The sequence below is a fragment of the Heliangelus exortis genome, unplaced genomic scaffold (genome assembly GCF_036169615.1).
Source record: "Heliangelus exortis unplaced genomic scaffold, bHelExo1.hap1 Scaffold_68, whole genome shotgun sequence".
Lineage (NCBI taxonomy): Eukaryota > Metazoa > Chordata > Aves > Apodiformes > Trochilidae > Heliangelus > Heliangelus exortis.
In genome coordinates, this window is record NW_027285984.1 from 21,860 (window position 1) to 36,646 (window position 14,787).

General features: G+C 44.1%; 2 protein-coding genes across 4 annotated transcripts; one reads left to right on the forward strand and one right to left on the reverse strand.

Annotated features, from left to right (window-relative positions):
* The first annotated feature begins 30 nt into the window (after positions 1-30).
* On the forward strand, positions 31-11,026 carry LOC139790945 (DNA polymerase alpha subunit B-like). Its single transcript, XM_071732720.1, is given in 10 exon segments — positions 31-60; positions 62-142; positions 587-625; positions 743-816; positions 3,013-3,098; positions 3,101-3,120; positions 6,843-6,949; positions 7,061-7,120; positions 7,382-7,508; positions 10,080-11,026. Coding segments are annotated over 10 exon segments (771 nt in total). The 3' UTR covers positions 10,227-11,026.
* Positions 7,616-10,084, reverse strand: LOC139790944 (uncharacterized). Of its 3 annotated transcripts, none has more exons than XM_071732718.1 (6): positions 9,348-10,084; positions 9,248-9,280; positions 8,704-9,021; positions 8,058-8,448; positions 7,787-7,922; positions 7,616-7,737 (listed from the first exon to the last, which is right to left on the reverse strand). In XM_071732718.1, exons 1-5 carry the CDS (start codon positions 9,447-9,449, stop codon positions 7,849-7,851), a joined length of 918 nt encoding a protein of 305 aa, XP_071588819.1. In that variant the 5' UTR covers positions 9,450-10,084; the 3' UTR covers positions 7,616-7,737; positions 7,787-7,848. The 3 variants fall into 3 exon arrangements, with proteins under 3 accessions (XP_071588819.1, XP_071588817.1, XP_071588818.1); XM_071732716.1 differs by having other exon boundaries at positions 7,620-7,737; positions 7,787-7,940; positions 7,992-8,448; XM_071732717.1 differs by having other exon boundaries at positions 7,722-7,940; positions 7,992-8,448.
* Positions 11,027-14,787: the final 3,761 nt, after the last annotated feature.

A 14,787-nucleotide genomic window follows, 5' to 3' on the forward strand; every position in this document is an offset into this window, starting at 1 on the left:
TCCCCTCTCCCTCTCCCTGCAGGGTGCAGGATGGTCTTGGTGGCCTCAGGTCCCTACACCCCCCTCTGACAGTGTCTCCCACCACCCCCTCTCCGACCTCCTCGAGGTCGTCGCCCGCGACCGCCCCGACCTCTGCGTCCTGGTGAGGTCCCTTGATTGATTTTTTTTTTTTTTTTTTTCATTAATTAACCTAATTAATCATCAACCCTTTCAATCCAAACCCCCCCGGGGCCCTCGTGGCAAAAACCCAGAAGTCTCAAACCTTGCAAACCCAACTCCAAAAAAAAAAAACCCCAAACCATGGGGGTTTTTTTCCCCCTCCCTAAACTGACAGAATTCCCTTTTCCAAAGTGACCCAAAAACTTGTTTTTTAAAGCAAAACTTCCTCTTTCACTGCTGCTTTTAGCAGCTTCACCTTTTTACTCTTCTTTCCTCATTAGTGTCACAGGATAAAATTAAAGCTCAATCAACAGGAATAATTTAAAAAAATGCCTTTTTTTGGGGTAATTTAACACTTTTCGCTGAATTCCTGAAGCTGAACCCTAATTGGTTTTTTTTTTTTTAATTTTTCACCCATTTTTCCCAGTTTGGGCCTTTCCTGGATGCCAAACACGAGCAAGTGGAGGTGAGAGAGAACTGGGGGCCCCCCCTGGGCCTCATTCCTGGGGTGGGGGTGTCCCCTGCCCCCCCAAAAAAAGGGGAAATTGTGCAATTTTTAATTTTTTTTTCTCTTAATTCCAAGAATTGCCAACTCCTGGGGGCCTTTCCTGAGGTTTTCAAGCTCTGCCTCAAGACAATCATTGAAGGGACACAAAGGTGGGAGACTGCAGCACCCCAAAATGCCCCAAACCCCCTCTTTACACCCCAAAAACGGTTCCTTGTGCCCCAAAAACACCTCATGCCCCAAAAAATGTCTTTTTGTGCCCCCAAAACTCTTCTTTCTACCCTAAAACACCTCCTTTTACCCTCAAAGACCTCTCCGCACCCACAAAATGTTTCTTTACACCCCAAAAATGCCTCCTCATGCCCCCAAAACTCTTCTTTTTACCCCAAAAACCCTCTTTTTGCCCCAAAACACCTCCTTGTCCCCCAAAGACCTCTCCACATCCAAAAATGCTTTTCGTGGCCCCAAAACTCCTCTTTCTACCCCAAAAAAACCTCTTTTTGTCCCCAAAAACCTCCCCACACCCCAAAAATATTTCCTCACCCCCCAAAAATTTCTCTTTTTGCCCCAAAACTCCTCTTTCTACCCCAAAACACCTCTTTTTGCCCCCAAAAACCTCCCCACACCCCAAAAATATTTCCTCACCCCCCCAAAATTTCTTTTTGCCCCAAAACTCCTCTTTCTACCCCAAAACACCTCTTTGTGCCCCCAAAGACCTCTCCACACCCCCAAAATGTTTCTTCTCACCCCAAAAAGGTCTTTTTGTGCCCCCAAAACTCTTCTTTCTACCCCAAAACACCTCTTTATACCCTCAAAGACCTCCCCACACCCCAAAAATGCCTCTTCGTGGCCCCCAAAACTCCTCTTTCTACCCCAAAAAACCTTTTTTTGTCCCCATAAACCTCCCCACACCCCCAAATATTTCCTCACCCCCCAAAAAATTTCTCTTTTTGCCCCAAAACCTCTTTTCCCTCCAATCCTCACCTCATTTCTTCCCTTTTTTTCCCATTTTTTCCCTCTTTCTCCCTCCCCCACCTCTCATCTCCTTTTTACCCAAAATCCCTTTTTTTTCCCCCATTTTCCCCCAGCACAGGCTGCCACCTGGTTCTGCTTCCTCACCCCCAAAAATGTCTCTTTTTGCCCCAAAACCTCTTTTCCCTCCAATCCTCACCTCATTTTTCCCATTTTTTTCCCCTCTTTCTCCTCCCCCTCAACTCTCACCTCCTTTTTACCAAAAATCCCTTTTTTTCCCCCATTTTTCCCCCAGCACAGGCTGCTACCTGGTTCTGCTTCCTCACCCCCAAAAATGTCTCTTTTTCCCCCAAAACCACTTTTTTGAGGATTTTTCCCATTTTTCCCCCTCTTTCTCCCTCCCCCTCCACTCTCATCCCCTTTTTACCCAAAATCCTTTTTTTTCCCCAGCACAGGCTGCCACCTGGTTCTGTTCCCTCACCCCCAAAAATGTCTCTTTTTGCCCCAAAACCACTTTTCCCTCCAATCCTCACCTCATTTTCTCCATTTTTCCCCGTTTTTTCTCCTCTTTCTCCCTCCCCCTCCCTTCTCATCTCCTTTTTACCCAAAATCCCTTTTTTTTCCCCCATTTTCCCCCAGCACAGGCTGCCACCTGGTTCTGCTTCCTCACCCCCTAAAATGTCTCTTTTTGCCCCAAAACCACTTTTCCCTCCAATCCTCACCTCATTTTTCCCATTTTTTCCCCTTTTTCTCCCTCCCCTTAAACTCTCATCCCCTTTTTACCCAAAATCCCTTTTTTTTCCCCCATTTTTCCCCAGCACAGGCTGCCACCTGCTTCTGCTTCCTCACCCCCAAAAATGTCTCTTTTTGCCCCAAAACCACTTTTCCCTCCAATCCTCACCTCATTTTCTCCATTTTCCCCATTTTTTTTCCCCTTTTTCTCCCTCCCCCTCCCTTCTCATCTCCTTTTTACCCAAAATCCTTTTTTTCCCCCCATTCTCCCCCAGCACAGGCTGCCACCTGGTTCTGCTTCCTCACCCCCTAAAAAATTCTCTTTTTGCCCCAAAACCACTTTTCCCTCCAATCCTCACCTCATTTTTCCCATTTTTTTCCCTTTTTCTCCCTCTTTCTCCCTCCCCCTCCACTCTCATCTCCTTTTTACCCAAAATCCCATTTTTTTCCCCCATTTCTCCCCCAGCACAGGCTGCCACCTGGTTCTGCTTCCTCACCCCCTAAAATGTCTCTTTTTGCCTCAAAACCACTTTTCCCTCCAATCCTCACCTCATTTATCCCATTTTTCCCCTTTTTTCTCCCTCCCCCTCAACTCTCACCTCCTTTTTACCCAAAATCCCGGTTTTTTCCCCCATTTTCCCCAGCTCTGGCTGCCACCTGGTTCTGGTTCCCTCCCCGCGGGACGTGCACCACCCCCCCGTGTACCCTCAGCCTCCCTTCGCGGGCCTCGAGCTCCCCGGGAGGACAAATCGGTGACTGCAGACCCAAAATCCCAGGAATTCACGGGAAATCCCCTCCCCCCCCCCTCTTTTTGGCTTAAAAAGAACAGTTTTGGGGTTAAAAATTCCATAATTTAACTTTTTTTTTTTTTTTTTGCTTCAAAAGAACTTGTTTAGGGTTAAAAATTCCATAATTTAACTTTTTTTTTTTGGCTTCAAAAGAACTTTTTTGGGGTTAAAAATTCCATAATTTAATTTTTTTCTTTTTTTTTTTTGACTTAAAATACACTTTTTTGGGGTTAAAAATTCCATAATTTAACTTTTTTTTTTTTTTTTTTTGCTTCAAAAGAACATTTTTGGGGTTAAAAATTCCATAATTTAACTTTTCTTTTTTTTTTTTTGCTTCAAAAAAACTTGTTTGGGGTTAAAAATTCCATAATTTAATTTTTTTCTTTTTTTTTTGACTTAAAATGAACTTTTGGGGGTTAAAAATTCCATAATTTAATTTTTTTTTTTTTTTTTTTTTTTTTTTTGCTTTAAAAGAATTTTTTTGGGGTTAAAAATTCCATAATTTAACTTTTTTTTTTGGCTTAAAAAGAACATTTTTGGAGTTAAAAATTCCATAATTTAACTTTTTTTTTCTTTTTTTGGCTTAAAATGAACTTGTTTGGGGTTAAAAATTCCATAATTTAACTTTTTTTTTTTTTTTTTGGCTTAAAAAGAACATTTTTGGGGTTAAAAAATCCATAATTTAACTTTTTTTTTTTTTTTTTTGGCTTAAAATGAACTTGTTTGGGGTTAAAAATTCCATAATTTAACTTTTCTTTTGAAGCCAAAAAAAAAAAAAAAAACTTTTTTGGGCTTAAAAATTCCATAATTTAACTTTTTTTTTTGGCTTCAAAAGAACTTTTTGGGGGGTTAAAAATTCCATAATTTAATTTTCTTCTTTTTTTTTTTGACTTAAAATGAACTTTTTTGGGGTTAAAAATTCCATAATTTAACTTTTTTTTTTTTTTTCTTAAAAAGAACATTTTTGGTGTTAAAACTTCCATAATTTAACTTTTTTTTTTCTTTTTTGGCTTAAAAAGAACTTTTTTGGGGTTAAAAATTCCATAATTTAACTTTTTTTTTTTTTTTTTTGCTTAAAAAGAATTTTTTGGGGGTTAAAAATTCCATAATTTAACTTTTTTTTTTTTTTTTGGCTTAAAATGAACTTTTTTGGGGTTAAAAATTCCATAACTTTTTTTTTTTTTTTTTTTTTGCTTAAAAAGAATTTTTTTGGGGTTAAAAATTCCATAATTTAACCCCAAAAAAGTTTGTGTTAAGCCAAAAAAAAAAATTATGGAATTTTTAACCCCCAAAAAGTTTCTTTTGAAGCCAAAAAAGTTCTTTTGAAGGAAAAAAAAAAAAAAAAAATTAAATTATGGAGTTTTTAACCCCAAAAAGTTCCTTTTAAGCAAAAAAAAGTTCTTGTGAAGCCAGAAAAAAAAAATTATGGAATTTTTAATCCAAAAAGTTCCATTTAGTCCCAAAAAGTTCTTTTTAAGCCAAAAAAAAAAAAGTTAAATGATGGAATTTTTAACCCCCCCAAAAGTTCCTTTTAAGCCAAAAAAAGTTCTTTTTAAGCCAAAAAGGTTCTTTTGAAGCCAAAAATAAAAAAAAAAGTTAAATTGTGGGATTTTTCGCCCACAAAAAAGTTCCTTTTAAGCCAAAAAAGTTCTTTTTCAGCAAAAAAAAAATTATGGAATTTTTAATCCCAAAAAGTTCCTTTTATGCCAAAAAAGTTCTTTTGAAGCCAAAAAAAAATTTATGGAATTTTTAACCCCCCCCAAAAAAAAAACGTTAAATGATGGAATTTTTAACCCCCCAAAAAGTTCCTTTTAAGCAAAAAAAGTTCTTTTTAGCCAAAAAAACAAAAAAAAGGTAATTATGCAATTTTTCACCCCCAAATAGTGACTTTTTAAGCAAAAAAAAAAAAAAAAAAAGTTAAATTATGGGGTTTTTAACCCCCCAAAAAGTTCCTTTTAAGCCAAAAAAGTTCTTTTTCAGCAAAAAAAAATTATGGAATTTTTAATCCCAAAAAGTTTCAAAAGCACTTTTTTGGCATAAAAGGAACTTTTTGGGGTTAAAAATTCCATAATTTAACTTTTTTTTTTTTTTTTTTTTTTACTTCAAAAGAACCTTTTTGGCTTAAAAAGAAGTTTTTTGGCCTAAAAGGAACTTTTTGGGGGTTAAAAATTCCATAATTTAACTTTTTTGGGGTGGGTTTGGGGCTGGGTGAGGGTTTGGGGTATTTTGGGGCTGGTTCTGAGCATTTTGGGGTGGGTTTGGGGCATTTTGGGGCTATTTTTGAGGATTTTTTGGCACATTAGGGTCAGGTGTGGGTTTTGGGGTATTTTGAGGCCAATTCTGAGGATTTTTGGGGCGATTTTGGGGCCATTTGAGGCCGGGTGAGGGTTTGGGGTATTTTGGGGCTGGTTCTGAGCATTTTGGGGTGGGTTTGGGTATTTTGGGGCTGTTTTTGAGGATTTTGGGGTGGGTTTGGGGCATTTTGGGGCTGTTTTTGAGGATTTTGGGACACATTAAGGTCGGGTGTGGGTTTTGGGGTATTTTGAGACCAATTCTGAGGATTTTTGGGGCGATTTTGGGGCCATTTGAGGCCGGGTGTGGGTTTGGGGTATTTTGGGGCTGTTTTTGAGGGTTTTGGGGTGGGTTTGGGGCATTTTGGGGCTGTTTTTGAGGATTTTGGGACACATTAGGGTCGGGTGTGGTTTTGGGGTATTTTGAGGCCAATTCTGAGGATTTTTGGGGCGTTTTGGAGGCAATTTGAGGCTGGGTGAGGGTTTGGGGTATTTTGGGTCTGTTTTTGAGGGTTTTGGGGTGGATTTGGGGTATTTTGGGGCTGGTTTTGAGTATTTTGGGGTGGGATTGGGGCTGGGTGTGGGTTTGGGGTATTTTGGGGCTTTTTTATGAGCATTTTGGGGGCATTTTTGAGCATTTTGGGGAGATTTGGGGCTGGGTGAGGGTTTGGGGTATTTTGGGGCTGGTTCTGAGCATTTTGGGGTGGGTTTGGGGCATTTTGGGGCTGTTTTTGAGGATTTTGGGACACATTAGGGTTGGGTGTGGGTTTTGGGGTATTTTGAGGCCAATTTTGAGGATTTTTTGGGTGTTTTTGGGGCCATTTGGGGCTGAGTGAGGGTTTGGGGTATTTTGGGGCTGTTTTTAAGGATTTTGGGGTGGGTTTGGGGTATTTTGGGGCTTTTTTTGAGCAGCTTGGGGCCGGTTGAGGGTTTGGGGTATTTTGGGGCTGTTTTTGAGTATTTTGGGGTGGGTTTGGGGTATTTTGGGGCTGTTTTTGAGTATTTTGGGGTGGGTTTGGGGTATTTTGGGCTGTTTTTGAGCATTTTGGGGTGGGTTTGGGGTATTTTGGGGCTGTTTTTGAGGATTTTTTGGCACATTAAGGTCCGGTGTGGGTTTTGGGGTATTTTGAGGCCAATTCTGAGGATTTTTCGGGTGTTTTTGGGGCAATTTGGGGCCGGGTGAGGGTTTGGGGTATTTTGGGGCTGTTTTTGAGGATTTTGGGACACATTAGGGTCGGGTGTGGGTTTTGGGGTATTTTGAGGCCAATTCTGAGGATTTTTGGGGCGGTTTTGGGGCCACTTGGGGCCGGGTGAGGGTTTGGGGTATTTTGGGTCTGTTTTTGAGGATTTTGGGGTGATTTTGGGGTATTTTTGGCCTCTCCTGTTCCCTTCCAGCGCGTCCACTTGGTCTCAGACCCCTGCACCCTGGAGCTGGACGGGGTGGTTCTGGGTCTGAGCTCCACTGACCTCCTGTTCCACATGGGTGCTGAGGAGATCAGCAGGTGGGTGGCCCCAAAATCTCAGGATTTCAGCCTAAAAAAAAGACAAAAAACACTTTTTTTAATTTTTTTTCCCTCATTTTTTTTTTTTAATTGCTTTTTTTCCTCTCCCAGCTCCTCAGGCCTCTCAGACAGATTCACCCGGATTCTCACCCACATCCTGACCCAGAGGAGGTGAGTGGGCCCCAAAGTGGCTTTTTTTGGGGGGGAAAAGAGGGAAATTTCAGAAATTTAATCCCCTTACTTTTAAAAATCATCATTTTTTCCCCCACCAGCCCCTTTTTTGGGGTTTGACAACCCTTTAAAACCAAGAAACCTGGACGGTTTCAGAGCCCCAAGGCCCCGGGTTGGCGCCTGTCAGGCCGGGGAAGGGAAAAAAAGCCAAAATGATGGTTTTTTACCTCAGAAAATGATGAGGAAATTTGTCCCCGACAGTTACTACCCCTTGTACCCCCCCTCGGAGGAGCTGAACGTCAACTACGAAACTTTCTCCACTTTCACCTCCTTCCCTGTCACCCCCGACGTCCTCGTCACCCCCTCGGAGCTCCGGTACTTTGTCAAGGTCAGGCAACCCCCAAAAAAGGCTCCAAAATCCCAGGGATTTGGGCAAAAAATTGGTTTCATGCAGGAAGGGAACGACAGACGGGGCTGGAGCTGGGGGTGGTTGCTGGGGGTGTCTGGATTGGCTGGAGCTGGGGGGGTGTTGGCCCCTGGATCGGCTGTAGCTGGGTGACTGACAACTGGAGGACTGTTGGCACCCAGACTGCCTGTACCTGGGTGGTTGTTGGCCCCTGGACGACTGTTGACACCCAGACCAGCTGTTGACACCCATATTGGCACCTGGATCAGCTGTATCTGGGTGGCTGTTGACATCTGGATGACTGTTGGCACCCATATTGGCTCTACCTGGGTGGCTGTTGACATCTGGAGGACTGTTGGCACCCAGACCAGCTGTTGACACCCATATCACCTGTACCTGGGTGGTTGTTGACATCTGGATGATTGTTGGCACCCATATTGGCTCTGCCTGGGTGGCTGTTGCCACCTGGATCAGCTGTACCTGGGTGACTGTTGACATCTGGATGACTGTTGGCACCCATATTGGCTCTACCTGGGTGGTTGTTGGCCCCTGGATCAGCTGTACTTGGGTGGCTGTTGACATCTGGATGACTGTTGACTCCCATAGCAGCTGTAGCTGGGTGGCTGTTGGCACCTGATCCGACTGTCAGCAGCCAGATTGGCTGTAGCCAGGGGGCTCGTGGCAGCTGTACCTGGGTGAGTGACAACTGGATGACTGTTGGCACCATACTGCCTGTACCTGGGTGGTTGTTGCCACCTGGATCAGCTGTACCTGGGTGACTGTTGACATCTGGACGACTGTTGGCACCCGGGCCAGCTGTTGGCACCCATGTTGCCTGTACCTTGGTGGTTGTTGCCACCTGGATCAGCTGTAGCTGGGTGACTGACAACTGGACGACTGTTGACACCCAGACCAGCTGTACCTGGGTGGTTGTTGGCACCTGGACGACTGTTGACACCCAGACCAGCTGTTGACAACCATATTGGCCCCTGGATCAGCTGTATCTGGGTGGCTGTTGACATCTGGATGACTGTTGGCACCCAGGGCAGCTGTTGGCACCCATGTTGCCTGTACCTTGGTGGTTGTTGACACCCAGAGCAGCTGTACTTGGGTGGCTGTTGACATCTGGAGGACTGTTGTCACCCAGATCAGCTGTTGACTCCTATATTGGCTGTACCTGGGTGGTTGTTGCCACCTGGATCAGCTGTACCTGGTGGCTGTTGACATCTGGAGGACTGTTGGCACCCATATTGGCTCTACCTGTGTGGTTGTTGGCCCCTGGACCAGCTGTACCTGGGTGGCTTACAACTGGAGGACTGTTGGCACCCAGAGCAGCTGTTGGCACCCATATTGGCTGTACCTGGGTGGTTGTTGACATCTGGATGACTGATGGCACCCATATTGGCTCTACCTGGGTGGTTGTTGGCCCCTGGATCAGCTGTACTTGGGTGGCTGTTGACATCTGGACGACTGTTGACTCCCATAGCAGCTGTAGCTGGGTGGCTGTTGGCACCTGATCCGACTGTCAGCAGCCAGATTGGCTGTAGCCAGGGGGCTCTTGGCAGCTGTACCTGGGTGACTGACAACTGGATGACTGTTGGCACCATACTGCCTGTACCTGGGTGGCTGTTGCCACCTGGATCAGCTGTGCCTGGGTGACTGTTGACATCTGGACAACTGTTGTCACCCAGACCAGCTGTTGGCACCCATATTGGCTGTACCTGGGTGGTTGTTGGCACCTGGATCAGCTGTACCTGGGTGACTGACAACTGGATGACTGTTGGCACCCAGACCAGCTGTTGGCACCCATGTTGCCTGTACCTGGGTGGTTGTTGACATCTGGATGATTGTTGGCACCCATATTGGCTCTACCTGGGTGGTTATTGGCCCCTGGATCAGCTGTACCTGGGTGGTTGTTGACATCTGGACGACTGTTGGCACCCAGAGCAGCTGTTGGCACCCATATCACCTGTACCTGGGTGGTTGTTGACATCTGGATGACTGTTGGCACCCATATTGGCTGTACCTGGGTGGTTGTTGCCACCTGGATCAGCTGTACTTGGGTGGCTGTTGACATCTGGACGACTGTTGGCACCCGGGCCAGCTGTTGGCACCCATGTTGCCTGTACCTTGGTGGTTGTTGACACCCATATCACCTGTACCTGGGTGGTTGTTGACATCTGGATGACTGTTGGCACCCATATTGGCTCTACCTGGGTGGCTGTTGACATCTGGATGACTGTTGTCACCCAGACCAGCTGTTGACTCCTATATTGGCTGTACCTGGGTGGTTGATGGCACCTGGACCAGCTGTACCTGGGTGACTGACAACTGGATGACTGTTGACACCCAGACCAGCTGTACCTGGGTGGTTGTTGGCACCTGGATGACTGTTGTCACCCAGGCCAGCTGTTGGCACCCATGTTGCCTGTACCTGGGTGGCTGTTGCCACCTGGACGACTGTTGTCACCCAGGCCAGGTGTTGCCCCCCGTGTTGCCTGTACCTGTGTGGCTGTAGCCTGTCACCATCCCTCTCCTCTCCTCTCCCCACAGGATGTCCTGGGCTGTGTCTGCATCAACCCCGGCCGCCTGACCAAGGGGCAGGTGGGGGGTACCTACGGCCGCCTGTACCTACAGCCCCAGCCCCCCCAGGACCCCCGCAGGAGCCCGGTCCTTGCTGCTCAGGTTGTCAAGATCTGAGAACCCTGGGAGCAGAGGCAACAGCCTGACAAATCCCCCTGGGAATTCGGGTTGGAAAAACACCCAAACCCCTCCGTTTTCTCCCCGTTTTTTTGCACCAACCCCCGTTCCGATTGTCCCCAATTTTTGGGGGTGGAAAAGGGAATTTTGGGGCTGGGGGTGCCCAGGATTCCCTTTTGGGGATGAAAATGGGGGATTTAGGGAAAAAGCAGATGGGCCCCTGGTTGGATTTCCCTGGGGAAAACAGGGAATTTCACCCAAATTTTCTCTGCTCCCCCCCCCGTGGGCCCAAACCCCTTCGTTAGGAACCTGGGAGGTTAATTAGAGCCCCAAAAAATTAATTACCTGGCTTTTCCCACAGCTTTTTGCCTCAAATTCCTGGGGGGAAGGGGGAAACGAGGGAATTTTTCACTGCCTGGAAAAAAAGGAGAGGGAAAAAAAGGTGAAAAAAGGAAAAAAATCGGAGGTGGGGAAAGGGAATGAGGCTGAAAAACAACCCAGGCTGTGTCTCCCTTCATTAATTTTCCACTTAATTACCCTCCTGGCCTAATTACAGCCCTGGCTTTAGCCCAGCCCCTAAATCCCCTCTGGCTGCTGGGGCAGTTTTAGGGAAAACCCAGAGGAAAAAAAAAAAAAAAAAAAAAAAGGGCTGGAAAAGGGAAATTTGGGCATTTTAGGGCTGGCACTTCAAGGCTTGTCCCCAAATCTCTGCTTTTTCTCCCCAAAGCAGCCAAGTGTCACCTTTTGGTTCCCTTTTTGGCTGATTTTAGCATTTCTCACCCTAAATAAAAGAATTTTTTTCCCCCTCAGCCCTTGTGGGTTTTTTTCTGTTTGTTTTTGTCCTGGTTTTTTTTTGTTTGGTTTTTTTTTCTGGCTTTCTAGCTTTGCTTTTCTTTATTAATTTTTTTTTAATTTATTTTTTAGATAAAACCTTATTTTCTCCTCATTTTCTCCTCATTTTCTCCTCATTTTCTCCTCATTTTCTTTTATTTTCTCCTCATTTTCTCCTCATTTTCTTTTATTTTCTCCTCATTTTCTCCTAATTTCCTCCTCATTTCCTCCTCATTTCCTCCTCATTTTCTCCTTTTATTTTCTCCTTATTTTCTCCTCATTTTCTCCTCATTTCCTTCTCATTTTCTCATTTCCTCCTCATTTTCTCCTTTTTTCTCCTCATTTTCTCATTTTCTCATTTTCTCCTCATTTTCTCCTCATTTTCTCCTCATTTTCTTCTCATTTTCTCCTCATTTTCTCCTTCTTTTCTCCTTCTTTTCTCCTTTTATTTTCTCCTCATTTTCTCATTTCCTCCTTTTATTTTCTCCTCATTTTCTCCTCATTTTCTCCTCATTTTCTCCTCATTTTCTCCCCGTTGTTTTTTTTGGTTTTTTGTTTTTTTTTTTTTTTTAAGGTTTTTTTCTCTGCCTTTTCCTGCCTCAGTTTCCCTCCCTCCATTTTGGGGAGGGAAGAGTTAAATCCCATCAATCCCTAATCCGGGAACCTGAGGCCGATTCGGGATTTAAGAGAGGAGGGCGGGGAGGGGGTGGGAGGAAGGAAATATCCAGGAAAAACCTGGAAAACCCCCCAGGAGCTGCCGGGGAGGAGCTTGGGGCGGGATGGGAGGCGCCGGCGCGGAGAGGAAGGGAGCGGAGCGGCCGCCGGAGCGGGTGAGGTTTTTTTTTTTTTGTGTGTTTTTTGACCTTTTTTACCCCAAAAATCCTCTGCGATCAGGCAAAGAAAAAAAGGAAAAATCGGCTTTTTTTTTTTTTTTTTCCCTCTTTTTTTTTTTTTTCAGGATGCGCTGGGGGGGGGGGGGGGCGGTGCTTTTTTTCCTTGGAATTCCGGGATGTTTTCGTGCTCCTGGAGGGGGAAGCAGCAGGGGGGGTGTTGATTTTATTTTTTTTTTAATATCAAACTGGCTCCTTTTCCCTTTTTCCCCCCCCCTTGCAGCCACCTCTTCATTTTACCCCCCCCCTGCCCGTATTCCAACTGCTCCAGGCTTAAATTCCCTGGAAAATCCCCCCAAAAGCTGCTGGATCCTCAAAAATCGCTGCTAGATCCCAAAAAATAGCTGCAAGATCCCAAAAAATCGCTGTTAAATCCCAAAAATAGCTGATAGATCCCAGAAAAATACCTGTTAAATCCCAAAAAATAGCTGTTAGATCCTAAAAATAGCTGTTGAATCCAAAAAAATAGCTGCTAGATCCCAAAAAATCGCTGTTAAATCCCCAAAAATACCTGTTAGATCCCAAAAAAATAGCTGCTAGATCCCAAAAATTGCTTTTAGATCCCAAAAAATAGCTGTTAAATCCCAAAAATAGCTGCTAGATCCCAGAAAAATACCTGTTAAATCCCAAAAAATTGCTGATAAAACCCCAAAATTCCTGCTAGATCCCAAAAAATAGCTGTTAAATCCCAAAAAAGACCTGTTAGATCCCAAAAAAATAGCTGCTTGAGCCCAAAAATTGCTTTTAGATCCCAAAAAATAGCTGTTAAATCCCCAAAATAGCTGCTAGATCCCAAAAAATAGCTGCTAGATCCAAAAAAATACCTGTTAAATCCCAAAAAATTGCTGATAAAACCCCAAAATTCCTGCTAGATCCCAAAAATAACTGTTGAATCCCAAAAAATAGCTGCTAGATCCCAAAAAAATAGCTGCTAGATCCCAAAAATTGCTTTTAGATCCCAAAAAATAGCTGTTAAATCCCCAAAATAGCTGCTACATCCCAAAAACTACCTGTTAAATCCCAAAAAATAGCTGTTAAATCCCAAAAAACAGCTGTTAAATCCCCAAAAATACCTGTTAGATCCCAAAAAAATAGCTGCTAGAGCCCAAAAATTGCTTTTAGACCCCAAAAAATACCTGTTAAATCCCAAAAAATTGCTGATAAAGCCCCAAAATTCCTGCTAGGTCCCAAAAAATAGCTGTTAAATCCCCAAAAATACCTGTTAGATCCCAAAAAAAATAGCTGCTAGATCCCAAAAATTGCTTTTAGATCCCAAAAAATAGCTGTTAGATCCCAAAAATAGCTGCTAGATCCCAAAAAATACCTGTTAAATCCCAAAAAACTGCTGATAAAACCCTAAAATTCCTGCTAGATCCCAAAAAATAGCTGTTAAATCCCAAAAAAGACCTGTTAGATCCCCAAAAAATAGCTGCTAGATCCCAAAAATTGCTTTTAGATCCCAAAAAATAGCTGTTAAATCCCCAAAATAGCTGCTAGATCCCAAAAACTACCTGTTAAATCCCAAAAAATTGCTGATAAAACCCCAAAATTCCTGCTAGATCCCAAAAAATAGCTGTTAAATCCCAAAAATAGCTGATAGATCCCAGAAAAATACCTGTTAAATCCCAAAAATAGCTGCTAGATCCCAAAAAATACCTGTTAAATCCCAAAAAATTGCTGATAAAACCCCAAAATTCCTGCTAGATCCAAAAAAATACCTGTTATATCCCAAAAAATTGCTGATAAAACCCTAAAATTCCTGCTAGATCCAAAAAAATAGCTGTTAAATCCCCAAAATAGCTGCTAGATCCCAAAAAATAGCTGCTAGATCCCAAAAAATACCTGTTATATCCCAAAAAATTGCTGATAAAACCCCAAAATTCCTGCTAGATCCCAAAAAATAGCTGTTAAATCCCCAAAATAGCTGCTAGATCCCAAAAAATACCTGTTAAATCCCAAAAAATTGCTGATAAACCCCCAAAATTCCTGCTGGATCCTTAAAATAGGTGGTAGATCCCCCCAAAAAAAAGAGGTGAGGGAGGCCTGATCCCACCCTGGGAATTTTTCCAGGGATTTTTCCTGCACCAGCAAGGCCTGGGGTGAATTTGTGTCTGGAGTTGCTCAATTTTGAGGAGTTTTACCCCATTCTGGAGCCACCTCATCCCCCCCCAAGCTGGGAATTCCTGGTGCTGCTCAGGGGACTGGGTTGGGAGTTTTTTTTTTTTTTTCCTGGGATTTCCCACCCCTTTTTTTTCCTTCTCAGCTCCTGGGATGCAGGGCAGAGCCAGGGGAAACTGAGGCACAGGGCTTGGGTTCCATGGAAAGAGGTGGAAAGGGAAGAAATTTCCCACTTTTGAGGCCAAAATCGCTGAAAATGGGAAAAAAAAAAAAAAAAGCAACAAAAGGTTGGGGGGGGGTGAAGCAGAAATGGCTGAAAAAAAAGTGGGAAAAGGCCCAAATTTGCCTCAACCAAAGCCAAAAAAACGTGGAAAATGGGGGGAGAAAAAGAAAGGGAGGAATTAATGGGAAAAAAAAGGGAATAAAAAGGTAAATTGGGGGCAAGGGGAGGGGCCTGATGGCCTCGGGCCTCCTCCCACATCCCTGCCTCAGTTTCCCCGTTTCTCCTGGGAAATCTGGGAAGGTTTTATTGTGATTTTTGCTCCTTTTCCAACCTTTTTCCTCCCTCCCTCCTCACTCAGGTTGATTTGGTTGTTGGATCCTGGTTTATTGCTGGTAAACACCAGGAAAAGGGGATTTTTTGGGGGATTTTCCCACTTTTCCCTCCATTTTCAGGCCCGCTGACCCCTTCCCAGCCTCTGCAGGCAGCAAATCCCCTTTCC

What these genes read in the sequence shown, in the direction of transcription:
- LOC139790944 (XM_071732716.1), bottom strand. Translation starts at nt 9,449, where the DNA reads ATGTCAACAACCACCCAGGTACAGCTGATCCAGGGGCCAATAACCACC. An exon ending in AGGTGGCAACAACCACCCAG is followed by an intron (nt 8,449 to 8,703) that starts GTACAGCCAATA and finishes ACAACCACCCAG; the next exon opens with GTACAGCTGGTCTGGGTGTC. An exon ending in CCCAGGTACAGCTGATCCAG is followed by an intron (nt 7,941 to 7,991) that starts GTGGCAACAGCC and finishes ACAATCATCCAG; the next exon opens with ATGTCAACAACCACCCAGGT.